The sequence below is a fragment of the Bufo gargarizans genome, chromosome 2, assembly GCF_014858855.1.
Source record: "Bufo gargarizans isolate SCDJY-AF-19 chromosome 2, ASM1485885v1, whole genome shotgun sequence".
Lineage (NCBI taxonomy): Eukaryota > Metazoa > Chordata > Amphibia > Anura > Bufonidae > Bufo > Bufo gargarizans.
The window spans coordinates 559,369,985-559,397,785 of NC_058081.1; the positions used below are offsets into that span (position 1 = coordinate 559,369,985).

Genomic DNA, 27,801 nt, shown 5'->3' on the forward strand with positions numbered 1-27,801 from the left:
GGCCTGTCCTGGGGGGGATCCGAGGATGCCGAGGAGGGGTGGGACCCCGTTGAGACCACCCGAGGGTGTACTGTGAGCTACCCCTCGCCGAACCCGGGTGCAGGTACCCCTAACTGAGTATGCCCCATCTGCAGGGAGGACCCTGGAGGGCAGAGGTGGCCGCAATTTGGGTTGGTAGCGTGCCAGCGACACTGCTAGGGAGAGTCGGCCAAGGTTCCCATGGCATTGACACGGAGGGACCCATTCATGGGGAACCTACACAAAAAGATTGTTCAGGGAAAACAATGGGATCTGGGAAGAGGTACTGCACACCAGCAGGGACAGGCTGACCACATGGCAGCCATTGTAGACAGCGGACGCACGTGAAAACACGTGGCGACCGAGGAGCTGTTGGGGGAAGAGATGCTCAAAAAGCAGCCAGCAGAGGCTGTCTATCCTGACCCGGACGCAGTGGTCCCCCAAAGAGGTGCAGCAGCAGCAGCTTGTTCCCTAAAAAGAGGTGGTCAGTAGGGCTGCAGGGGACATGAAACAATCGAGGGGTTAACCACCCCCTCCAACAGAAAAAACACGTTAGCCCAGGAAAGGGAGAGGAGATAGCTCCTCCCGAGGGCCGGGCGGGGCTCAGAAAAGCCCGGGAAGCAAGGGGGAGGGGCCGGGAAGATTGCGGCCTAGCAGGCCCAAAAGCCGGGGCCTCGATTTATGATGCGGCCGGGAATGGAGCAAGGGGGGCGGGGGAAACCGCGGCCGACAGAGGGCCCACCGGACCATAAAAATAGGTGAGTAGGGTAGGGGGGGAGAAGCGACACCTGGGGATAGGCAGATCAGGGCAAACGGAGCACCTGGGAGCCGGGGACAGGCCATAGAAGATGAGGCCTAGTCCCGGCAGAAGCCGGGGACTAAAGTAGCGGGGAAGCCAGGGAGAGACTGTGTGGCCAGGGAGGAGAGAAAAGACCAACCGAGGGGGAAAAAGAAGGGAGGAAAAACCATGAATATAAACCCCCCCAGGAGGAGGGGGGGGGGGGGGTTGGCTAGGAGGAAAGAAGAGGCTCCCCAGGACCCCCAGCTAAGGTGGATCCCATCCCCCTGGCCACAGAAGGGAACCTAACCCTGGGACAGGGACACAGGGACAGGGGAGTATACTCACCATCCGTTGTCTTCGGGCGCAGCACGGTCACCCCTTCGGCAGACTCAACACGGGAACCGTGGGAATGCCGGCAAGCCACTGCGGATGCAGTCCGTGGGGACTGGGTGACCGGCGATGGTACCGAAGTACGCGCCCGCAGGGGGGGCAACTAAAGTGGAACACGATGGAGCCCCAGCCTGCAGCAGGTATAACGGTGGAAAAAACCGACCTGCGGAAGAGAGAAAAAAAGAAAAAGAATAAAAATAAACAGCAGAACCTGCAAAAAAGCAGGACAGGTCTGCCTCCTACGGACACTAGACTAAAACTGAATAGCCTCGTGCCTGTGGAGAGGGTATAGCCCACCTGGGAGGAGCCAACACTTTTTGTGTCTAGTGCCTCCTAGTGGTAGTTGGACATATACCCATGGTGCTGTGTCCCCCAATGCCATGCACGAGAAATCATCATCATTTTCCACACAGTTCAGATGTAAGCTGACATTACCCATTACCAAATGAAATACACCATCATTAAAGGGGTTCTGCACCTTGTTTAAACTGATGATCTATCCTCTGGATAGATCAGCATTTGACCGGCGCTGATCAGCAGCGCCGCGGCCTTCTCACTATTTAAGTTAAATGGAGCTTAGCTGCGCCCAGGCCAGTTGATACTAGTCGTGACATTACTGGGCTGGCGGTAAACAGTGAGAAGGCCGCGGTGCTGCTGGAGCGCCGCTGCCTTCTCAAACAGCTGATCGGCGGGGGTTCCGGGTGTTGGACCCCCGCCGGTCAGATGCTGAAGAGGATAGATCATCAGTTTAAACAAAGTGCAGAACCCCTTTAATAATAATACAGTGTTGCCAAGTATGAACAGCTTAGGGTACTTTCACACTTGCGTTGTTTGATTCCGGCAGGCAGTTCCATTGTATGCAAACGGATGTCATTTTGTCTGACTGATCAGGCATTTTTCAGACTGATCAGGATCCTGATCAGTCAGAAAAATGCCTGATCAGTCAGGAAAATGCATTGCAATACCGGATCCGTTTTTCCGGTGTAATCAGGCAAAACGGATCCGTTTTTTCTTCTTCTCATTTTTAAAGGTCTGCGCATGCGCAGACCGGAAGGACGGATCCGGCGTTCCGGTATTTTGAATGCCGGATCCGGCACTAATACATTCCTATGGAAAAAAATGCCGGATCCGGCATTCAGGCAAGTCTTCAGTTTTTTTCGCCGGAGATAAAACCGTAGCATGCTACGGTTTTCTCTTTTGCCTGATCAGTCAAAACGACTGAACTGAAGACATCCTGATGCAAACTGAACGGATTACTCTCCATTCAGAATGCATGGAGATATGCCTGATCAGTTATTTTCCGGTATAGAGCCCCTATGACGGAACTCTATGCCGGAAAAGAAAAACGCAAGTGTGAAAGTACCCTTAAGTGCAAAATATATTGAAGTCCACACTTTAGCTACACCAATGCTCTATAAGAAACAAGCTGAGAGGGGGTAAATACACCAGAATGGAACTGACCTTTGCTTTCGTCACTTCAGAATCCATGGGATGGTTGGCTTTAAAAATCTTCTGCGCTTCTTGTTGTGGTCTGGAAATGTGGATAGTATTGTTAGGACTTTGTTCACATAACCGTTCAGCCTTTCCGTTCTCGGAGCAGGAAAACGGAAAGGACGGATTCGGCACATAACTGGGCCGAACGGGACCTACGGACCCTATAGACTATAATTTTTGAAGTGGAGACTAAAGTCCTGCATGCATTACTTTTGTCTCTGCTCCAAAATCATCTTCCGAGAGGAAACCTAACGGACCCCTTTATCGTCTATGGGGTCCGAAGGTTCTGTTGGGCTCAGTTATGTGCCAAATCCGTCTTTTCCGTTTTCCTGCTCCAAAAGGAAAGGCTGAACGGTGATGTGAATGAAGCTATTTTCGGTGGCCCCATAGAAAATGAATAGAGGGTGGCTGCGCATGCACAGTGCGCCCTCCATCACTTTTGGGGCCCCGTTGTGCAGGGAACTGCAACCATCCCCCTTCAAGTGAATTTGGCATTCTGAGGTCCCCTGCACAGCAAGGTGGTCGAGAGTAGGCAAAATCTAAAAAGGGGTGCAGGGCTTCATTCTCCTAATTGGAGGGGGTATCAGAGGTCAGACATACACTGAACATAAACTGATGAGTCTATGCAGGATACAGCATAGACCATATTTTCTGCACTGGACCAAACACTGTATACAGTTGCTCAATTACAGATATAATTAGCCATCCAAACAGGTAAATGTCCTCTAAGGTTTTATGTTTATATTAAAATGTATTTCCAATGCATTCATGTAAAATGATAGATTCAATTACAAGCTAAGCTGTTTCCAGCGCTGGAAGAAGTCCTGGGACGGCATCTCAGTAGATTGAAAGAACTTGTTAACGGTAATCGGTAGTTTCAATGTGATGTTTTGTAATGTTCCTCCATATCTGAAAGTGACAGATGACAACATTAAAGTATTCGCCAGTAGAAAAGTATTAGAAAATGCAAATTGTGAATGCAGTACCTGAACTTAATATTAATAAGAGGGGCATCATCAAAGTCTGTCAAGCATTCAATGTTCAACACCTGCTGTACTTGTGCCCCTCCTTCCACCATAGGGTCAACTGGTTTGGTCTGAATATTAAGCTGTAATGCTGGATGTTAAGGATGACTACACAATAATACATGGTATTCTCCTGGTACACTGGTCATGTCCCAACTCTGCCTGTGGTTCCAGCACAGTATAGAACATTTTTTACTTCCTCGCTACAGGTGATGTATGCAGTCTCTCCAAGGAAATTCTCCATTCACATGGCCGTGTGCGGTCCACATGAGGCCTACATTTCCCAAACTCACTGCATCATAGTGATCAATGATGCTGTGGGTCTATTGGCCTGTACTCACATAATGGTGTGAGAATGGGACAGTAGACTGGCAGTTGGGATGAAACTCGCAGCATCATACAGGGAGTGCAGAATTATTAGGCGAGTTGTATTTTTGAGGATTAATTTTATTATTGAACAACAACCATGTTCTCAATGAACCCAAAAAACTCATTAATATCAAAGCTGAATATTTTTGGAAGTAGTTTTTAGTTTTAGCTATTTTAGGGGGATATCTGTGTGTGCAGGTGACTATTACTGTGCATAATTATTAGGCAACTTAACAAAAAAACAAATATATACCCATTTCAATTATTTATTTTTACCAGTGAAACCAATATAACATCTCAACATTCACAAATATACATTTCTGACATTCAAAAACAAAACAAAAACAAATCAGTGACCAATATAGCCACCTTTCTTTGCAAGGACACTCAAAAGCCAGCCATCCATGGATTCTGTCAGTGTTTTGATCTGTTCACCATCAACATTGCGTGCAGCAGCAACCACAGCCTCCCAGACACTGTTCAGAGAGGTGTACTGTTTTCCCTCCTTGTAAATCTCACATTTGATGATGGACCACAGGTTCTCAATGGTGTTCAGATCAGGTGAACAAGGAGGCCATGTCATTAGATTTTCTTCTTTTATACCCTTTCTTGCCAGCCAAGCTGTGGAGTACTTGGACGCGGGTGATGGAGCATTGTCCTGCATGAAAATCATGTTTTTCTTGAAGGATGCAGACTTCTTCCTGTACCACTGCTTGAAGAAGGTGTCTTCCAGAAACTGGCAGTAGGACTGGGAGTTGAGCTTGACTCCATCCTCAACCCAAAAAGGCCCCACAAGCTCATCTTTGATGATACCAGCCCAAACCAGTACTCCACCTCCACCTTGCTGGCGTCTGAGTCGGACTGGAGCTCTATGCCCTTTACCAATCCAGCCACCTGGCCCATCCAGACTCACTCTCATTTCATCAGTCCATAAAACCTTAGAAAAATCAGTCTTGAGATATTTCTTGGCCCAGTCTTGACGTTTCAGCTTGTGTGTCTTGTTCAGTGGTGGTCGACTTTCAGCCTTTCTTACCATGGCCATGTCTCTGAGTATTGCACACCTTGTGCTTTTGGGCACTCCAGTGATGTTGCAGCTCTGAAATATGGCCAAACTGGTGGCAAGTGGCATCTTGGCAGCTGCACGCTTGACTTTTCTCAGTTCATGGGCAGTTATTTTGCGCCTTGGTTTTTCCACACGCTTCTTGCGACCCTGTTGACCATTTTGAATGAAACGCTTGATTGTTCGATGATCACGCTTCAGAAGCTTTGCAATTTTAAGAGTGCTGCATCCCTCTGCAAGATATCTCACTATTTCTGACTTTTATGAGCCTGTCAAGTCCTTCTTTTGACCCATTTTGCCAAAGGAAAGGAAGTTGCCTAATAATTATGCACACCTGATATAGGGTGTTGATGTCATTAGACCACACCCCTTCTCATTACAGAGATGCACATCACCTAATATGCTTAATTGGTAGTAGGCTTTCGAGCCTATACAGATTGGAGTAAGACAACATGCATAAAGAGGATGATGTGGTCAAAATACTCATTTGCCTAATAATTCTGCACTCCCTGTAGATCACTAGGGTGAAGTGAGTTCGGCTTACATGAGCCGCGGTTGGTCTGGGAAATATGGTGTTCACGCGGTCTGCATTTTGTGGACTGTACATGGCTGTGTGAAGGCAGTCTTAGATAAACCATCATCATCTAGAGGGAACACAGTGTTAGTCCATAAGCGAAGAAATTTTATGCACATTTACAGCTTGTACAGGCTTCTATAGGATTAGGGACAATATAAAAGCAAACTGACCCTGCCGTGGGCTGAAAAAAAGCAGCAGTAGCTTCCATGAACATAAAGTCTCAAAAGATCAATAAACGCACTCATTTAAACATTAGTGACGACAGCAGGTCTAACTGAGCATATCAGTCACCCAGAATTCTTGAGTAAAGGATATGATTCTGCAGGTCACCTGGATATGACACAGTGGGAGTAAAGCTCTGGAACTGCACTGAAGTTTTATTACCATAGAACAGATACATACGACCTAGAGCAAAGAGAAAAATACAGTCAATGGATATATAAGAGGCAACAGAAGCGAGCAAAGCCGGCCTTAATTGGAAAGGCAATGGTGGATGTTAAGATTCCATTAATGTTACTTACCCAGGTTCTGGCGGAATTCAGACTTCACCCCAATCTGCAAAAGCTGGTTCTCAAATAGAACTCCATTATTCTTGCACACAAATCTAAAAACCCCATGAAGAAAAAAAAAAAAAAAAAAAAAGAAGGGGTTTATTATTTGATTTATTAGGATACTTTCACACTAGCGTTAAAGTTTTCTGGTATTGAGTTCCGTCATAGAGGCTCAATACCGGGGAAAAAAACGCTTCAGTTTTGTCCTCATTCATTGTCAATGGGGACAAAACTGAATTGAACAGAATGCTTCATAATGCATTGCGTTCTGTTTAGTTGCGTTCCCAGACTGGAGAGCAAACCGCAACATGTTGTAGTTTGCTTTCCGCCCTGGGATGCAGAGCAAAATGGAACAGTCATGACCCCAATGCAAGTTAATGGGGATGGATGCGTTTTGTCTGCCACAATTGAAAACGGATCCGTCCTCCATTGACTTTCAGTTAAGTTCAAAACAGATCAGTTTTGGCTATGTTAAAGAAATGTTAAAGATAATGCAACCGGATCCGTTCATAACAGATGCAGATGGTTGTATTATCAGTAACGGAAGCGTTTTTGCTGAGCCCTGCCGGATTCAGCAAAAACACTAGTGTGAAAGTAGCATAACGCATGCTTCAGGAGACTGGAAGAGGAAGAATCTACACTTGAAATAAATACATGCAAAAATAAACGCTGCCATCTAAAGGTCACATGAAGGAACACAGCCACACAAGGTTCAACCATGAGGATTTTCTTCTAAGGCTTCTTTAACATTAGCGTTAGCTTGTTCGGCACGCTGCAGTTTTTGTCCGGCCGCCTCTTGGCATGTTTGCCGTGCTGCAGCCGCATCTCCCACCTGTCCCTATTGTAGTGAATGGGGCCAGAGCGGACTCCTGGCGGCACGTGTGTCCTGCCGGAACAGCCTACAGGACAATCCCAACGCTAATGTGAAAGAAGACTAAAAGGCGCAAAAAAATAGAAATAATAAATTAACCAAAACTGTAAAGGATATCCCCAGTGACTGTACACAACAGAAGCACAGTAATCCTCATCCATGCAGATAAGGCCGAATGCACACGGCCGTTGTTCATGGCCGTGAGCGGTCTGTGGAACCGCGGCCTGGATTCCTGCTGAGTGCAGGAGCGCACGGCGTCATGGGTTGCTATGACGCCGTGCGCTCCCTGCTGCCGCCACAGTACAGTAATACACTGGTATGATCTATACCAGTGTATTATTGTACTGCGGCGGCAGCAGGGAGCGCACTGCGTCATAGCAACCCATGACGCCGTGCGCTCCTGCACTCAGCAGAAATCCAGGCCACGGTTCCACGGACATGAACAACGGCCGTGTGCATTCGGCCTAAAGGAGAGATCAAACATGAAGATTAATGGGCGACATGAGAAAATCAGCTCCCGGCCAGGCTGTTAGTCATGCTTCTGGTTAGAGATGATCACAGTCAGTGGCACAGTAATGTAACTAACATACTGGACTTCCAGTGTCCATGTGCACTGCAAATTAAGGCTACTTTCACACTGGCATTTTGGCTTTCAGTTTCTGAGATCCGTCAGGGGCTCTCACAAGCAGTCCAAAACTGATCAGTTTTGCCCTAATGCATTCTGAATGGATACGGATCCGCTCAGAATGCATCAGTTTGCCTCCGTTCAGTCACCATTCCGCTTTGGAGGCGGACACCAAAACGCAGCCTGCAGCATTTTGCTGTCCGTCTGACGAAACTGAGCCAAACGGATCCGTTCGGACACACAATATAAGTCAATAGGGACGGATCCGTTTTCTATGACACAATAGAAAACGGATCCGTCCTCTATTGACTTTCAATGGTGTTCAAGACGTCTTGGCAATGTTAAAGATAATACAAACGGATCCGTTCTGAGCGGATGCATGCGGTTGTATTATCTGAACGGATCCGTCTGTGAAAATCCATGACGGATCCGCACCAAACGCGAGTGTGAAAGTAGCCTAATCCAAACTGTGCATCTTAGGCTGGGTTCACACTGCGTTTCTGACCCACGTTTAGCAAGTATGCTGGGTAAACCCCAGACGTACACTGTGAACATGTGCACAGGGTTTCATTATTTAGAAAGACACTAAAGGACTGTCCTTTTGGCTCGTCTGGCCAGTATATGTCCGCATGATGTATATGTTTATCGGATGCCATTAAACTCAATGGGTGACGGATGTCATGGCAGTCAGTTTTATTTATAGGTCAGGAGCTTTTGCAGTGGGGACATAGACGTGCTTCACCTAAATCATCTCTGGGATTCATCTATTTCCAAAATAAAGGGGCTTGACACCCTACAGTCACCCTGAACCACCCTTAGCATCCATACCCCATCGGGGCAGAGATTCACAGTCACACCTCCCTCCATTCTAGTCTACTTGGAGGCTTGCTTTGATGTTTCTGTAAAAGGCAGCCATAAACTGTTATTTGACCAATATGTATCTCCCCCGACTTCACCATAAACATGCATGCATGGTCCCCTACGGATTCTAGCTCCCCAACAGGGGGTGGTCCCTACCTGTCAGACATTTATGGAACAGCCTGTGATAAATGTCTCTGGTCGGAAAACCCCCCTTATAAAAAGGGACTCAAGTATCATGTACATTATGCAAAACAGGAGGAAGCACTGGAGCGTGTGTTGGAATACGGAAGCATATGGTGCATGGATAACATGGAACTACAACAGAGTTTGTGCACCCATGTCATACCAGCAGACAAGAAAACAGCTCGGGATATTTCCTAACCATTTTGGCTCTGAGGCGATGCTTGGATAAACATATGTGAAAACACAGCCTATTAACACACTATGAACATGACACACGTTCAGAAGGTGGAAGGACAGGGGTATCTACAAGGCTATGACACACACAGGAGTACACATGCCTGTCTTACTTGTTTAGCAGCTCATCAGCCTCAGCGATAGGTAAAGCAGGATCCTCGGACACAGCAGAGCCAGAGCTGAAAGTGAGGAGGGAGAGGAAAGAGAATGGAAAAGTCGAGGACGCAACCAAAACAGGAAAAAAAAAATTTAAATGTGTTTGTTAGAGACGCCAAAAGCGTTAGTCTCAACATTAATAGACCACAAGAATTAAGGAAAAAAGCACTATGTAACAGAAAAGGGCAGCTGAAGGAAGAAACCTTTATGCTATGTGTTCAATATAAATGGGTTGTCATACTGAATGCAGCATGTAACATGGAAGCAAAACACATTAGTATATATCCTATTATAAATCAACAATATAATCCAGTGGTGGAGAACCTGTGGCCTTCTCTCTGGGCACCCGCACCCAGGATAAAGTCTATGGTGTACCAATATGCCTTAGACCTTTCCTGCCATTCATCAGCGCAGGGCGCACTATGGACATAACAAACAGCGCGCTGAATGTAGGGAGGCTATTATAGTACATGGAAGATATACTATATTGGACTGTATTGTTGAGGTAAATTGCCATGTTGGCACTTTGCGATAAATATGTGGGTTTTGAGTTACAGTTTGGTAACTCAGTTTGTAAAAGGTTCCCCATAACTGATATAAACCCTTCTACGATACATGTTCTCAATACCCACCATCGCATACCCATGGAGAGATTCAGCAATCTGAACCCCGAGGTTTGAAGGGGTTATCGAGAGACTGGGAAAAGGAACACAAAAACGCTAACCTGCTCAAAGTGTTCACCGCCCAGTGCCGGACTGGAACTCTGACATGCCATCTACATGTATGATGCAGGTCACTGCAGCTAGCCAATTAGCAGTTATGTGCCATTCCAGCACAGGCCACCACTAAGGACACTGACTGGCTGGCTGGCAGCTGTCACAGAAGTGACTTATTTTTACTTTTACACTGTCTGGCCCCATGGACATTAGTTTGCAGTCTCCGACAACCCCTTAAAAGGAACCTGTCATACTTTGTGCTGCCTTCATAGAGGGTAGCATGAAGTAGGTGTTTTTTTTTTTTCCCCCAATCTCAATTATGCGAGTACAGTACAGCAGACGCGTGGTCGGGCAGGAGCTCACCGCATCATAAATGAGAACAAAAGGGACTATTTTTCCCAGACTGCAAAAAATCTGACAACTTCACATGAGTGTATTCAGTGCGAGAAATAAGCTCTGTGTGGTTTCCCATCCTGAATGCTGCTCCTGTGACATGGACCCACGGCATTATGATATATAATGCTGTGTGTTCCTGCATGATCTTAACTCTAATGGTTTGTAGTCCCATATTGCCATCAGAGTGAATCAGAGTTCATGCAGGAACACACAGCATCATGGCATGGGTCCTTGTCATAAGAGCAGCATTCAGGATGGGAAAAACCTCAGATACACAGATTATTTCTAACATTGAATACACTCATGTGAAATTGGCCTAATTTTTTATTTATTTTTTTATCACTCTGATAAATCTGTCAGATTGGCTAAAAAAAATCTTACTACTTGGTCTCCAGCACCTCTTGAATGAGCTTTTAAATCGATTCAAGCTCAATAAAATTTCACGTGCTAATAACCAGGGCTTAGACCAGGGATTAGCAACCTTCGGCACGCCAGCTGTTTTGAAACTGCAACTCCCAGCATGCTCCTTCCACTTGTGTGGGAGTTTAGAGAAAAGCCAAGCAAGTGTGCATAACGGGACATGTAGTTTCACAACATCTGGAGTGCCGAAGGTTGCTGACCCCTGGCTTACACGTTCATTCAGAAGTCAGAGAGGGAATGGAGGCTGAGCCACCTGACAGTCACTGCTTTCTGCAGCTGCTATGTACTGTGAACCGGCTGCAGAAATCATGCAAAATGTTTAATAAAATGTTTTTACCCCAAAATATATGTCAATCAATAAGAGTTTTCAATAACCTTTAAGCTTGTTCAAAGAATATGTAATTCCGATAATTCGGACTAAACCAACTTTCACAAAGTGCAGTTAAATAAAAAAAAAAAAAAAAAAAACCTGTTGATATACTGATGAAAAGTAACCAACATGCTGTAACAGTTACTAAATCAGCCCTTACTCTGAAGGTTGGGCTGCATCGACCAACAAAGACAAGGGACTCTCAGAGGGCGGCTCCAAGTCACTGTACATCCAATCACAGGCAGGCACAGCAAGACAGACAGACAAGAAACAATCCCAGCAGCAAGACAGAAAAAAAAAAAAAAAGACAAGAAACTGACATGCAATTAGACAGTCGACAGACAGAACAGCAGCATACACACAACATGTAGTGCAGGTATGGCCAACCTGCGGCCCTCCAGCTGTTGTAAAACTACAACTCCAACCATGCCCTGCTGTAGGCTGAAAGCTGTAGACTGTCCGGGCATGATGGAAGTTGTAGTTTTGCAACAGCTGGAGAGCCTCAGGTTGGCCATCCCTGATGTAGTGCATGGATATATAACATAGCACTGCCAGTAGAAGCTTTCAAGATACAGACTAGTTCTTGGAAGGTACTGGAGGTGGGGAAGCCTTACAGGCAGTGCTCCCTAGCAAATGTATGCAAATTGGCTTTCCTCAGGAAAAAAGAAGACGGATGGCATTTTCTACTTCCATGATGAGCGTTAGTTTTCAATATACAGTACAGACAAGTTTAGCATTTGAAGACGGCTATAAGTAGTTAATTTTTCATTCTAGCCCCGTTTGCACTTTATATAAAAACAGACTAAGGGTTCATGCGCACAAACGTATTTTATTTGGGCTTCCGTTCTTTTGCGGACCGTATACGGAACCATTCACTTCAATGGGACTGTACAAAATACAGAAGTTACTCGGTGTGCATTCCGTTTGTGCGCATGGCCGTTCTGCAAAAAAGTAGCGCACGTCCTATTATTGTTCGCAAATCACAGTCCGAGGCCCCATTCAAGTCAATGGGTTTGCACAAAAAAAAAAAAAAAAAAAAAACACGGGCGCACACGGAACACATCTGTATATCACCCGTACTTCGTGGTTCCATACTGTAGAAATGCTATGCCCAGCACATATTGCTCATGTGTTTGGTGATTAATAAGTTACTGTTTCTGTATGCGATCCACAAAAAATGATCAAGATACAGAAACCATATGGATATGTTTTGTGCGATAACCGAATGGAAGAACTTAAAATCAGACAGAAAAAAACCCCTCCGATACGGAAAAACGGATCCGTGAAAAACAGACATCAAAACAACGGTCGTGTGCATGAGCCCTGAGGCAGAGTTCACATTTCCGTTTCATTTTCCGTTCTGCTGATCCGTCAGAAGAACAGAAAAAAAAAAAAATGTATCCTGTAAAAAAAAAAAAAAAAAAAAAACGGATCCTGTGCATCAATTACGCACATTTGGCAACCATTTGAGCTATATCCATCTGAGATCCCTTATTTTAGATGGGAAAAAAAAGGTCCTGCAACCTTTCGCACTCCAGCTGATGTGAAACTACAACACCCAGCAAGCAAACATGCTTGGCTGTTCCTCTAACTGCCACAAAAGTGGAGTACTCTGGGAGCTGTAGTTTCAGAACACCTGGAGTGTCTGGTCTGAAAAACAGATCTCAAATGGAAATGGCTCAAACAGATGCCAATTGTGTATAACTGATGCACAGGATCGATTTTAACAGGATCCTCCTGGAATTTTTTCCCCCTGTTCTTCTGACTGAACAGACGTGATGTGAACTTCCCCATAGGGCCCAAAATTTTTTTTTCCTACCTGAGAAAGTTGTCCTCAGCACCAGGAGCTAGCGAGGCAGTGGCAGACTGTGTATCTGAAAACACATCCACCAGGAGATTGCCAGCACTTGGTGCTGCTGATCCTGTGACAGGGGCACTCCTCAAATTCAGGAGATCAGCAGATGGTGAAGGAGTAGACTGTAAAAACAACGAGATTTTTGTGAACTCACCTGTAAAATCTCTTTCTCGCGTAGTTCATTGGGGGACACAGACCGTGGTATAGCTGCTTGCTGCCACTAGGAGGCGACACTAGGCTAAGAAGTGATAACTCCTCCCCCGCAGGCTATACCCCCTCCAGCCTGGAGAGAGCATATCAGTTTGTGCCCAAGCAATAGGAGTAGGAGAAAAAAATCAATAATGAAAATACAGTACACAACCCACAACTGACAAACATCAGTCGGAATGCACCAGAACTGAGGACCATACTGGCCCACAAACCGCCAATATGTGCGGCAAACAGAACACTGGCTGGGAGCTGTGTCCCCCAATGAACTACGCGAGAAAGAGATTTTACAGGTGAGTTCACAAAAATCTCGTTTTCTCGCTAGTATCATTGGGGGACACAGACCGTGGGACGTCCTAAAGCAGTCCACGGGGAGGGAAAAAAATCACACGCCCCTGGGGAAAAAACGCCCTCGAGGATGCGGCATCCGCTGCCGCCTGCAAGATCTTGCTGCCTGGAGCAGCAACAGATGATGGCTAGGAAAGACCCCCGAAAAACTCGGAGAACTTGCCGGAAGACCAAGACGCTGCCCTCTAGAAGCGATGTCTGGAGTAGATGAACCCGAGAAATGACGACCGCTGGACGGCCAGGCCATCACTCCGCTAGGAAGCAACCGACAGGCAGACATCCCAGGAAAAAAAAAAAGCATCCCGTTGGAAGACGCCAGCTATGACAAGGACCTCCAAGAAAATCAGGCAGAAAACACATACAGCGGAACGCGCCAACGCGCCAGATATGGACCAGCAAAACTCCGAGGCCAAAATAGATGGCTGATGGAGAGCCCGCCCCTTAAAATACGAGGGAGAAAGAAGAGAAAAACCATGTCCGAGAAGACCCGAAAAGCGGTGACCTTCCGCCAGAAAGAAAATTCTGGCGGAGCACTGCCTGATGCAAATGACAAAGGACAAATGGACGTACAAAAAGAAGAAGAAGAAGAAGTCCCAGAGGGGGGGCTTGTTTGTTCCTGAAACGCCCCCAGCGATCTACCGATCGTCGGGGCGAAGTCGGTTGTAGACCACAACTGTGGGAGCGGAACCAAAATCCAGGTCCGCAGGATCCTCCTCTGGTTAAAAGAAACCGGTAATGGAAAAAAAAAAACCATAATTGACATATATTGACTTCCGGGCAGAGACCAAGATAAGAGAATACTCTCCGTGGAAAAAAATAGATCCCGGATTCCATAGCTATACAACCCAATGCCACCGGTCGAGGAGACCGAAGGGAAAAGGTGGTCAGCAGTCCAGCTAGAGGAAGGACAGGAAAGAAAAATAGGGGTGTTCCGTTCAAGGAACGAAATCCCTACCAGTGGTGACAAGGTGAGACAGTCACCCGCTCAGCCTGGCTTGGGGGGACCGTAGTCCACCCCCGGAAGGAGCAGTGAAAGGAATGACCACCATCGCTTGATGTGACACAGAAGTAACCATAACTGAAGGAAGGAATCACTGTAGTGGTAGACGAGTGCCACAGGGACCAAGTAAACATATCTGACGGCCAGTATCACCGTAGTGGTAGACGAGTGCCACCGGGACTAAGCTACCCAGTCGAGCACGCCCAAGTAAGGTGCTGATAGCTATGGCACTGACGCCAATGCAAAACCCGAGTTGACGACACAAGAACAATAGTCGTCAGAGCAACGGACAGTTAACAGTAATGAAGACCAATGAGAGGTCAGGGCAAGCCCATTGCCATCAGGGACTGGCACTGTACAGATCTCTTGGTAATGAAATACACCCTTGAGGAGGAGCCCATACAAAGGAAGCTGCCAGAGTAACGCAAAGGCCACACTCCAGCTGAGGAGGATGCCACACCGTACAGGATACCAATCCCAGAGTCGGAAGAAACCGCTGTCTGACGAAGGAACTGTGCAATAGGAATGTTCAGTAGGAACCCTAGCATGTAGTGGAGATGCAAATACCCTTTGTACAGTAATAGCTACCGCCTGCTCCTCCCAGCGTAAAACTGAGGGAGAGGCCTAAGGACACCCAGAAGTAGCATGGAACCAAGCTAACTCAGTCAACCAGAGCCATTCTGAGGCATTCCATCTAAAAAGCGGGCAAAACCAGAGCAACCGCCGAAGCAGTGTCAGGGTAGAACCCCTATCTGAGGGGGATGACCCACTGCCATGAGTTCGATCTCCGGCCCTTGTGAGAACTACCCTTGCTTTTTTTTTTTTTTTGTCAGAAGTGGGATTTGAACCCACGCCTCCATTTGGAGACCCGAACACCCATACACGGAAGAGATTAACTCTTGAGTCTGGCACATTAGACCACTCGGCCATCCTGACTTAGAGAACACGCTGTAGTAGTCAATGCAGAATGCCAGCAAAACACCCTCACCTAATGAGGAAGAGTGGTGGCCCAGAATACAGAGTCAGTGCAACCTTGGGCTCGCTGGGTCGTAATCCCAACATTTGTATAATGGCGTGCACCCACACGCTGTAGAGGACCAAGTTCTGACCGACCTGAACGGTGGAGGCCCATAGGGATGGGAATCTAGGGCACCTGAAGAGCTGCTGAGCGACTCCCTTAAGAGAACAAGGAACGACCTATCTGCGCCAACCACCAGTACCAGAAGAGACGGGAGGATACAGTATGGGAGCAGTCCCAGTATCCATATACCTCTAGATGAAGAGTACCAGGCACCAATGGCAACGACTGTTGCCGCGGCCCACCCGTGAAGGAAGCCACGGCATCTAGTGCGGAGGCTTAGTTGAATTAAAGCATGCATAGATGCTCAGAGATTTCCCGTAAGATGTAGAAGGGGGTAATGCCACGACTGTTGACTAGTATTCAGTGGTAGCGCAACCCTCCGTCAAGGAAGGAAGGTAGGGAGATAAACAGAACCGCATCCAACGGTAGTGTAACAACCCCCTCCCTGGAGGGGGTAACGCGTACAGTAAGCACTACCCTCAATGGAAGTGCAACCACTCCACCTATGAAGGGGAGAAAAATATATAGGGAGTACTGTATCCTGAGGTTAGCGCCAGTACCTAACCTATGGCAGGGGGTAATGCACCCAGTAGGAATTGACCCCTATGGCAGAGAATTACACCCCTATCGAAGAGGATAATGCATACGAATAGTCCCGTTCCCGGTGGGTAGAGAATTCCTCCACCTAAGCAAGGTGGTAATACTTACAGCAAACATTGCCACCCGCGATAAAGCCATAACGCCTCCTATAAGAGAGGCTAATGCATAACGCCAGTACTGTACCCAGTGGAACAGCAATCCGTCAACAACCGAAAGGGGAGACGCAAATGGCTGGCACTGACCAGTGCAAGTGCCGTCAGTCCACCTGTGGAAGGAGGGAATACAAAGGGTAAGTACTGTATCCAGTAGCAAAGCAAATGCCGCCTAAGGAAGGGGCAATGCAGACAATCAGTACTGCCGGTAGCATGGATGCAGTCTAGAAGGTTCATATCAGAGTCCGCAGAACTGTTCCCTGTTCCCTCAGAACCAACCCCTGTCAGAAGGGAGGGTTCTGAATATCACCCTAATGAGGAAGGATGGAGGTGCGGAGGAGACCGAGGAGGAATGTCCTGCTCGTGCGCAGCTCTACCTCTTAGCATCCAGCCATGGCAGTTGCAGGCTGTGACAGCGGTGATATAACCATCAAAACACCCAGGAGGTGGAATCGGCATCCCTACCTGACCGCTCACAGGATTGTGTGGGCGGTACTCAATCGACCCACAATCCAGGAGGGTGGATTGGGAACTGCCAGAGGTCCTCCTTTGGATTGCGCATGTGGATTAACAACCAAATGACCCAAGAGGGTGGATTGGGAATCCAGCAGCTGTGTTCCCCTGGCTTGTGCAGGTGGAGCATTATCAACCAAACGGCCCCGTAGGGCGGATTGGGAATCCTGCATCTGTGTTCCCCCCGGATCCGTGCAGGTGGAGCATTATCAACCAAACGGCCCCGTAGGGCGGATTGGGAATCCTTCAGATGTGCTCCCCCGGATCCGTGCAGGTGGAGTATTATCAACCAACGGCCTCAGCGGGCGGATTGGGAATCCTCAGATGTGCTCCCCTGGATTTGTGCAGGTGGAGCATTAATCAACCAAACGACCCCGTAGGGCGGATTGGGAATCCTTCAGATGCGCTCCCCTGTATTTTTGTAGGTGGAGTATTATCAACCAAACGGCCCCAGCGGGCGGATTGGGAATCCTCCAGATGTGCTCCCCTGTATGTGTGCAGGTGGAGCAATATCAACCAAACAGCCCAACGGGCGGATTGGGAATCCTGCAGATGTGCTCCCCTGCATTTGTGCAGGTGGAGCATTATCAACCAAACGGCCTCAGCGGGCGGATTGGGAATCCTTCAGATGTGCTCCCCTGTATTTGTGCAGGTGGAGCATTATCAACCAAACGGCCCGTATGGCGGATTGGGAATCCCTCAGATGTGCTCCCCTGGATTTCACCTGTGGTGGCCTATACACCAGACGACCCAGAAGGTGGTCTGGGAATTCTTCATGTGTGCATTCTCAACTAAACAGCCCCGGAGGGCGGAATGGGAAACTGTGAGCAATCCTGCCCTGTCCAGATAGGACATGGGCCCAGCCCCATACCCCACCACCAGGGTGGACATGCCGGCAGGAAGGGGTTAGGGTTAACTTCCTAATCTAAGGTAATTGGCCTGCAGAAAGGGGACACTCAGATAATGCAGTGCCGGCTGCAAACAAACGACTTGCCACAAAGGGTTAACCCAGCTCAGAGGACCAGATGCGGAGCTCAGCGGGGCACCTGGGGGAGGAGCGACAGCTAGTCGGGGAGAATCCGCGCCAAAAGGACGAACCCGCCCCCTCCATAACTGGAATGAAAGTTGCGGCCTAGTAGGCCGCAAAAGCCGGGACATAAAGTTCGGCGCACAGCCGACCGGGCGGTACTGCCGGCCGGTTACCACAGCGGGGCCTGAAGAGCAACCGCCGATGTCTGCCCACTGATTTGGAGGGGGAGTGTCCACTCTCGCTGCGGGAACCCATCCCGTGCCGCTAAAACAACTGCACGGGCTGAATCCCGGTAGGCCCGAAGTGGAGCCGGGGGCTAAATTTTTGGCGCCGGCCAAACGAATAGCCGGCCAGGAGTGGAGTGACCGGAGCGGCGCTCTGTAAGTGCCCTGGCTGAACATCGGCCGCGGGAGCTCACCCCGCAGGCCGTACAACTGGACCAGAATCTGAGGAGAACCCAGGCCCCCCGTATGGACAGAAGCCCAAACCTACATTGGGGCTGAGGTAATGTGGGGCCCTCACCATGAATGGCCCACCTGAGGAAAAAGGTCCTCCATCTTATGATGAGGTGACCGGGGGGGAAGGGAGAAGGGGGAGGGGAAGGGCCGAGGTACTTACCCAATACGGACTACTCACCCCATCTTCATCCTCTTCTCTTCACCCTTTCTCAGAGTACCAGCAGGGTCACCTCTTCAGCCGCTGGCACACGAAGTGGCAGGAGACTGGAATGGCGGAGGGTCTCGCGGGATTCAGGTGACCCCCTTGGCTGGCGGGAAGCAGGGGAGCTGGGCTGCCCTGGTCCACTTTCGTTTCTTGGGGAGGGCGAGCGGTGAGGGATTCCGACACCGGCCTTGCTCCCGGGGTAGACAGAGTGGCTAGGCGACTCTGTTTCCCCAACCTAAAAGAGGAAAAAGATAAAATAAAGGTAAGCCGCCCTGCAAAAGCAGGGAGGTCTGCCTCCTACGACACTAAGCTAAAAACTGATATGCTCTCTCCAGGCTGGAGGGGGTATAGCCTGCGGGGGAGGAGTTATCACTTCTTAGCCTAGTGTCACCTCCTAGTGGCAGCAAGCAGCTATACCACGGTCTGTGTCCCCCAATGATACTAGCGAGAAAAAAAGATTACCCTCACTATAGGAGATGAGTCAGATCAGAACACAGCATTAGCAATACAGCCCTATAGTAGGGAAATATAGTGACACAGGTGGCTGCTGGGAGGCTCCCCTCTGGCTTCTCCCCACCAGGCTTGACTGACACTAGGGTATTGATAGATAGGCAGAGACAGATCAATCAAGTGAAGTCAGGCAGGTAGACCCCGTATTTTTCGCTTTTTATGACGGGGGGGGGGGGGGGGGGAAGAAGAGTCAGTGCGTTTTATAAGGCGAACCTGCCCAGAAAGATGGTTGGCAGCATAATGCAGGCTGATATCCATGGGCGCGCCACCAGCATTAAGAAGTGAGGTGGCGCCCTCTAGGAGAAGTGTGAATTTTTATTTTTACTATTCAAAAAGGGGGGGGGGGGGGGGGGGGGGGGGGGAGTCTACTCACTCTACGAACAAAGTGAGGGAAATTTGTGGAGAACATGGATTCTCTGCAGAATCGGAAGCAGTCATGCTGCTTCTCTGAATGAAATGTATGAGATCTTACTGCAGTACTTGGTGTGGCTTCCACTCCACCGTTAATTTCAGCATTCTGGTCCTTCTTCCCTTCTTCTAACTCGTTGACAGCACCAGGTCCCTTCTTCTTCTTAAGCTTGGCCAGGATAGAAGACTCTCTTTCAGGGAAAGGGGGCATCTCTTCCAGCACTGTAGCCTTATTAAAAAAAAAAAAATGAAGATAAAAATAGAAACCATGACTCACTCTAAGACTCCATTCACACGTCCGCAATTCTGGACCCATTCATTTTTATAGGGCCACACGATGTACTGCTCGGATGCGGAATTGCGGATCCGCACTTCCGTTCCCGAAAAACAAAACAAAAAACATGTCCTATTCTTGGTTACGACTAGTCGGCGGCACTGCGTGAAGGTATAGGTGCGCGTATAGCGGATGTCACTCCGGATGCTTGAATGATCAAACCGGCACTCCTTTGTACTGCAATTATATCAGGTTTATTCGCCACTCAGAGGTATTCTCTTCTATGAGTGGCGAATAAACCTGATATAATTGCAGTACAAAGGAGTGCCGGTTTCTTCCTTCATGTCCTATTCTTGTCCGCAAATGCGGACGTGTGAATAGTTCCTAATACAAAACACAAGACATCTTTCTTGAGCAGCGATTGTGAACTATAAACATCATCCAGATCCTTTCCTACTGCACGTGTACATAAGCATCTGAAACCCCACATCTATGACAAATTTGCCAGCATGATGCACATGTTTGGACTTTCTTCATCAATTTAAATTGGAAATTTGCCAAATAAATCTCTTACCAGGACGTCTGTGCTTGCAATAGAGCTGAGCTTAAGGTACTCTACTGCCCTCTGCTGGAGCTCCACGTCTGCATTTCTAATTTGGCTATCGGAGCGCAGAACATCTTGGATAGTGGGTTTTGTTTCAGGGAAGAGGTTGATGAACTTTATATAAGTGGACAGTAGAAGGGCACGGGTCGATACGCTGCACAGATGGAATTTAGAGTGCAGGAGGTTGAACTGCACCAGAGGGCTGCAAATAAAACAAAAAATAAATAAAATTACAATAAAATCCACTAAGCAAAAGACAAGAGTTACATATAGCTATGGACTGGTAAAAAGGGGAAAACCAATGGGCTCACAGTAAAAGCACTGGTCTGGGGCATAACCTGCTTAACAGCCATCAATCATGTACACAAATTAAATGGGCTTCTGGAGGGGATCAAATTGTGTTATTAGTGGGTGTCCATGCCTCGCATCCCCATTAGTGAACAGTAGGGTTGTTTCGATACCAAAATTTTGATTCGGTTTCGATACCATAAAAAAGTATTGCAATACTCGATACCATTCAATTCCGCATTTTATAATTTTATGGAACATCCGACCAATAATAGAACAGTCCGATCCTATTTTTTGGGGGGACAAGGTGACAAAAAAAAACAAAAAAAAAAACACATACAGACATGGCGATATGTAATATGTTTATTAATTTATTGTTTATATATATATATATATATATATATGTAAAATTGAGAAAGGGGGCGATTTATACTTAATATTTTGGTGTTTTTATTTTATTTAATAACTATTTCCCTTCTTAGGGGCTAGAACCTGGGATCTTTTAATCCTTTGTCTAGTCGCCCTAATAGAGCTCCATCAGGGTGAATAGGATCCCACACTGTTCCTGCTGCTCTGTGCTCCGTGCACACAGCAGCAGGAAGCTTACCATGGCAGCCATGGCTTCAATAGCGTCCTGGCTGCCATGGTAACCGGAGACCCAGGATTACACTGCTGGGGCTCCGATCAGAAGCTGCCACTGCACCACCAGTGAGGAGGAAGAGAGGGGACTCTGGAAACTGCCACAAATGATTTTAATACTGGGGAGGAGGGCGCACTGCACCACCAATGATAATTAACATTTAATACAGGATTTGTATTAAACATTTACTTTCATTGGTGGCACAGTGCGCCTGCCCCTCTCTCCTCATTGGTGGCAGCAGCAGCACAGGGGTGAGGGAGAGAGTGCTTCCTTCTACCCTGTGCTGCTGAGAACACGAAGCGCGCTGAGCAGCGCGCTCCAGGTTCTCCGATACTAGTCTGCGCAATAGCAAAGCCTATTATCAAAAAAAGGGCAGATCCCGGTATCTAGGTCGATACCAGACAAAAGTATCGATTGGGTATCGAAAATCCGATACTTGAAACAACCCTAGTCAGCAGTACAAAGGAAAATCTATTAATTACTTTAGTTATTGTGGTTTCATTCACTTGTATCAATTTTTACAAGTACATTGATATTACATGTGGACATACTCTTAGGCCTCTTTCACACGGGCGTCAGTTTTTTTGCCCGGATAAGAGGCGGGTGCGTTGCAGGAAAATGCGCGAGTGCAAAAAGGAGATTTTTGTATTACTTACCAGTAAAATCTCTTTCTCGCTCTTCATTGGGGGACACAGAAACTGTGGTTATAGCTATGTCCTCTAGGAGGCGTTGACACTAGTAAAAGCTGTTAGCTCCTCCCCTGGCAGCTATACCCCCTTCAGCCTGGAGAGAGAGCTTCAGTTTGTGAGAAGCAGTAGGAGAAGCAAGCCAACCAAGGAGAAAACACGTGGAAAACCAACCATGTCCAAAGGACCCAACGGAGCCCAAACCAGCGACAGCTACAACTGTGGCCAGACAAAAATACTGGGTGGGTGCTGTGTCCCCCAATGAAGAGCGAGAAAGATTTTACTGGTAAGTAATACAAAAATCTCCTTTTCTCGCCCATATTCATTGGGGGACACAGAAACAGTGGGACGTTCCAGAGCAGTCCACGGGGAGGGAAAAACCCCAGACCCATGGAGCAAGCGCCCCTGCAGGCAACTAAGAACTGCCGCCTGAAAAACCAGGCGGGCCAAAGGCGGCGCCCGCCGATGCATCATTATGCACCTGGCAAAATTCAGTGAATGTGCGTAAGAACGACAGTAGTCGCCCTGCACAACTGCACGGCCGAACCTTGAATCCACCGAGCCCAAGAGCGCCCTCGCTCTGGTGGAATGAGCCGTGACACCGAGGGGCGGAACCCTGCCCCAGGTGCAGTATGCTTAATCAAATGCTGACGTGCAATTGCCAGCCTGGAGGCCGCCAATGCCTTGCGAGGATCCTCCGGATGACAAATAAAGGAGAGACCGTACGCCGGAAGGAACCGGAGGCTGGCCAATAAATCATCCGAGCCCTGACCATCCAAATGACCTAACTCCCTCACCCTAGGGTGTAAAGGGGAGGACCCAGAGATCTAAGGACAGTTTCTCCATCGAAATGGAAAGCAGAGACCACCGTCGGGAGAAAGGAATGAACGGGCTGGGGAACCGCTTATCCCTGTCCGAACCAGGAGCTACTCTTTGAGAGAGCGCCCCAACCCGGACACCCATCTGATAGATGTGATAGCCACCAGAAAAAAACCCCCCAAAAAAAAAAAAACACCTCCCAGGACAGGATCCGGAGAGACATCCCCCGCAAGGGTTCCAGGGGAAAATTTCGGAGCGCTGACAGGACTAAGGTCAGATCCCAAGACGATAAGGAAGGACGGTATGGGGGAACCGTCTGTGCCCTTCCCTGAAGGAAGGTATTATGGACTCTGGGTGAGACAGAGGACGCTGGAAAGGATACACAGCGCCAAACCTGACCCAGTAAGGAACTAATGGTCAACCAAAAAACTCAGGACTTCAGGATCCACCCCTGCTAAAGGGAAGCGTTCCACGGAACGGTACGTGGCCACCAATGTCCCCTGAGCCGAAGAGGCTTGTGGGGAGACTGAGAAGCTGGTGATAAACCACAGAGAAAGGAACGCCTAAATGAGGCATGTCCAACCGCAAGTCAAGGAACCAACATATTGGATAGGTGAAAGTAGAGACTATGTGAGAATCACCGGCGGTGGAGTTCCATCAGCGACCGTGTATTGACGGCGTAGCAACACTGATTGACAGAAATTTAGACCAGACCAAGACGAGGGAATAAAACTCCTGCCTTGAGGAGGAAGAATAGAAAGGGTGTGCCAGGTGAGGAACGAAACTCCATCAACCGTCGTGACAGTACCCCCGCACAGCCAGGCGTCGTGAGTCTCGTAGTCTAGCCATGGAATGTGCCATGAAAAAGGCATGACTACACTGGACTGACATGGCAGTCACTAGTTAAGTCCCAAAAGAGGTAGTTGTAGAAACGGGTAGCACACCCAGGACCAACAGGTAGGATTCACCTGTAGGAGGAGGAAAATGGAAAAAACGCCACAGCCCAACAGTCGGTCTGGAACAAGACTGGAAGAAAAACCCACAGAACCAATACCCTGCATCAATGTAGATGAGGGGGAAGTAGGAACGTGTGAGCCACCAAGATTTGCGAAGCCCATTCCCCATCTGAGCCTGGTAGTACACAGAAGTAGCCACTGGATGATAGTGATGGTGCCCTACTCCGCCTAAGGAGGAGGCCATACAGCGTACACCACCGATTTCAGCGTTAGAAGAATCCATCAACGGACGAAGGAACCATGCAGGAGGAGCCAGAGACTGTAATGGTTACTCCAGGACCCCCATACCGCAGGAGCTGCCGCGTGCCCAGACAGCACAAACTGAGGGGCAGAGTAGAGGAATCCGGTAGAAGCCATGGTATCATACTGCCCCAGGTAATACTGCCCCAGGTAAGGAGAGCCAACCTTCAACACTCCACCTGGGAAGGGCGTTGAACAGAAGCAACCGCCAAGCCAGCGTCAGGGTAAAACCCTTACTTGAGGGGATGCCCCAATGTAGAGACTGCAAACACTAGTACCAGCGTAAAATCTGCACCAGCGGAGAACAGGCTGCAAATCTAAACCCGAGTGCCAGCACAACCACTTCCTCCATAAGAAATAGTGGAAGGAGAATATAGAGTCAGTGAAACACTCGACTCAGTGGGACGTAATCACAATATCACGTGCCATGGTGTACGCACTACATATAGTTGAAGACACATTGGAACAGTGGAGGACCATGGAGATGGGGAACACTGGGACAAATGAGAGATGCTGGGCAACCCCCTGAGGAGAGAAGTTGTCATATTCATCAGGAGATCATTGTCATGCGTTGCACTCGTGTGAGAAAAATCGCGCATGTTTGGTACCCAAACCCGAACTTCTTCACAGAAGTTCGGGCTTGGGATTGATGTTCTGAAGATTGTATTATTTTCCCTTATAACATGGTTATAAGGGAAAATAATAGCATTCTGAATACAGACTGCATAGTAAAATAGCGCTAGAGGGGTTAAAAAAAATTAATAATAATTTAACTCACCTTAGTCCACTTGATCGCGAAGCCCGGCATATTCCTTGTGTCTCCTCTGCTGAACAGGACCTGGGGTGAGCTGCTGCATTAAATAGAGGTTAAGGACCTTTGATGACGTCACTCCGGTCATCACATGGTACGTCACATGATCTTTTACCATGGTGATTCACCATGGTAAAAGACCATGTGATGACCGGAGTGACGTCATCAAAGGTCCTTAACCTCTAATGCAGCAGCTCACCCCAGGTCCTGTTCAGCAGAGGAGACACAAGGAGATGCCGGGCTTCGCGATCAAGTGGACTAAGGTGAGTTAAATTATTTTTTTGTTTATTTTTAACCCCTCTAGCGCTGTTTTACTATGCATTCTGTATTCAGAATGCTATTATTTTCCCTTATAACCATGTTATAAGGGAAAATAATAATGATCGGGTCTCCATCCCGATCGTCTCCTAGCAACCGTGCGTGAAAATCGCACCGCATCCGTACTTGCTTGCGGATGCTATGCGATTTTCACGCTTCCCATTCACTTCTATGGGGCCTGCGTCGCGTGAAAATCGGACAATATAGAGCATGCTGCGATTTTCACTCAACGCACAAGTGATGCGTGAAAATCACTGCTCATGTGCACAGCCCCATAGAAATGAATGGGTCAGGATTCAGTGTGGGTGCAATACGTTCACCGCACGCATCGCACCCGCACGGAAAACTCGCCCGTGTGAAAGGGGCCTTAGGGCTCTTTCACACTTGCGTTCTTTTCTTCCGGCATAGAGTTCCGTCGTCGGGGCTCTATGCCGGAAGAATCCTTATCAGTTTTATCCTAATGCATTCTGAATGGAGAGAAATCCGTTCAGGATGCATCAGGATGTCTTCAGTTCCGGAACGGAACGTTTTTTGGCCGGAGAAAATACCGCAGCATGCTGCGCTTTTTGCTCCGGCCAAAAATCCTGAAGACTTGCCGCAAGGCCGGATCCGGAATGAATGCCCATTGAAAGGCATTGATCCGGATCCGGCCTTAAGCTAAACGTCGTTTCAGCGCATTGCCGGATCCGGCGTTTAGCTTTTTCTCAATGGTTACCATGGCTGCCGGGACGCTAAAGTCCTGGCAGCCATGGTAAAGTGTAGTGGGGAGCAGCATACTTACCATCCGTGCGGCTCCCGGGGCGCTCCAGAGTGACGTCAGGGCGCCCCATGCGCATGGATGACGTGATCGCATGGCACGTCATCCATGCGCATGGGGCGCTCTGACATCTTTCTGGAGCGCCCCGGGAGCCGCGCGGACTGTAAGTATACCGCTCCCCCGCTCCTACTATGGCAACCAGGACTTTAATAGCGTCCTGGGTGCCATAGTAACACTGAAAGCATTTTGAAGATGGATCCGTCTTCAAATGCTTTCAGTACACTTGCGTTTTTCCGGATCCGGCGTGTAATTCCGGCAAGTGGAGTACACGCCGGATCCGGACAACGCAAGTGTGAAAGAGGCCCAAGTTTGCATGTGGCAGATTTATGGCAGAAGTTTCTGGTACTGAAAAATGGGGATGTTTCTGCATTATTTTCACATGTACATACCCTAACATGATCTGTGTTTAAAAACGAGATTTTTGTGAAACTCACCTGTAAAATCTCTTTCTCGCGTGGTTCATTGGGGGACACAGGACCGTGGGTATAGCTTGCTGCTGCCACTAGGAGGCGACACTAGGCTGAAAAGTGATAACTCCTCCCCTGCAGGCTATACCCCCTCCAGCCTGGAGAGAGCATATCAGTTTGTGCCCAAGCAATAGGAGTAGGAGAAAATAACCATACGGTAAACAACCAACAACTGACCAACGCCAGTCGGATCAAACCAGAACTGGGGCCATAGTGGCTCCACAACCGCCAACAATCACGGCAAACAGAAATCACTGGGTGGGAGCTGTGTCCCCCAATGAACCACGCGAGAAAGAGATTTTACAGGTGAGTTTCACAAAAATCTCGTTTTCTCGCTGGTATCATTGGGGGACACAGGACCGTGGGACGTCCTAAAGCAGTCCACGGGGAGGGAAAAAATCACATGCCCCTGGAGAAAAAACGTCCTTGAGGATGCGTAACTCACTGTCGCCTGCAAGAATTTGCTGCCTGGAACAGTATCCGCCGGTGCCTAGGAAGGCACCCGGTAAGACTTGACGAACGTGTGCCCGGAAGACCAAGATACTGCCTTCCACTCTGGAAGCTACTGCACGAGGAGATGGACCCGAGAATCGCCGACCGCTGGTCGGGTGGGCCAAGACTCAGCTGGGCGTTGCCCACCCGAGGGCGGAATGCCCGAGCAACTGTTGAATGGATCTATCCGGAAAACATCCTTTGGAGGCCGTCAGCCTTGACAAGGACCCCAGGATAAGAATTGGTAGAAGTCCTTAGGGCTGTAGGCGCCAGACAAGGACAAGCAAACCCAGAGGCCAAATCACATGGCTGATTGAGAGCTCGGTCCGTGTACTACGAGGGAGAAAGAAGAGAAACCATGTCTGTGAGGCGTGGAAAGGCGACCACCTTCTGCGAAAAAAAAAAGAGGACCTTGGACGGAACACCGCCCTATGTTCATACTTAAAGAAAAAAAGTACGTACAAGAAGGCGTAACAATTCAGAGAAAAAAATAAAAAACAATGCCACCAAACAGCTGGCTCCTGGCCGCAGCTGTGGAAGCAGAACTAAAAAGCCAAGTCCTTAGGATTCACCTCTGGTCCAGAGAACAGCCCCTAGGGAGCGGAAAATTGGTAGACCAACGCCCTCATAGCCAGAGAGGCTGGTGGCGAGATCTCTAGTAAGAGAAGCTGCCTGAGAATCACTAGGAAACAAACGCCTGAGCCAGGCGTGCCCCACTGCCGGCCAAAGTATCAATACCACATGGGAAAAGTAAGTAAAATAAAAGCCAATGTGAGCACCGCCAGTGATGGGAAGCCCCGTCACTGACCATATTTCAACAAAACAGTAACGCTGCCTGGAAGGGCAGACGAGTGGAACAAAGATG

The 27,801-nt window shown here is 48.3% G+C and overlaps 1 protein-coding gene across 4 annotated transcripts in view; it reads right to left on the minus strand.

The window, feature by feature from the left end:
* Nucleotides 1–27,801, minus strand: part of LOC122928619 (AP-2 complex subunit alpha-1) — a 74,643-nt gene that overhangs the window by 8,633 nt on the left and 38,209 nt on the right. For 3 of the 4 annotated variants that reach the window (XM_044281628.1, XM_044281630.1, XM_044281631.1), the window contains exons 13-21: nucleotides 20,313–20,544; nucleotides 19,529–19,693; nucleotides 12,917–13,074; nucleotides 9,153–9,218; nucleotides 6,236–6,318; nucleotides 6,030–6,119; nucleotides 3,670–3,793; nucleotides 3,476–3,592; nucleotides 2,651–2,720 (exon numbers count right to left, since the gene is read on the minus strand). In XM_044281628.1, the coding sequence (XP_044137563.1) occupies nucleotides 2,651–2,720; nucleotides 3,476–3,592; nucleotides 3,670–3,793; nucleotides 6,030–6,119; nucleotides 6,236–6,318; nucleotides 9,153–9,218; nucleotides 12,917–13,074; nucleotides 19,529–19,693; nucleotides 20,313–20,544 (1,105 nt within the window). The remainder of the gene's footprint in view (nucleotides 1–2,650; nucleotides 2,721–3,475; nucleotides 3,593–3,669; nucleotides 3,794–6,029; nucleotides 6,120–6,235; nucleotides 6,319–9,152; nucleotides 9,219–12,916; nucleotides 13,075–19,528; nucleotides 19,694–20,312; nucleotides 20,545–27,801) is intronic. The other variant, XM_044281629.1, reaches the window with a different exon arrangement.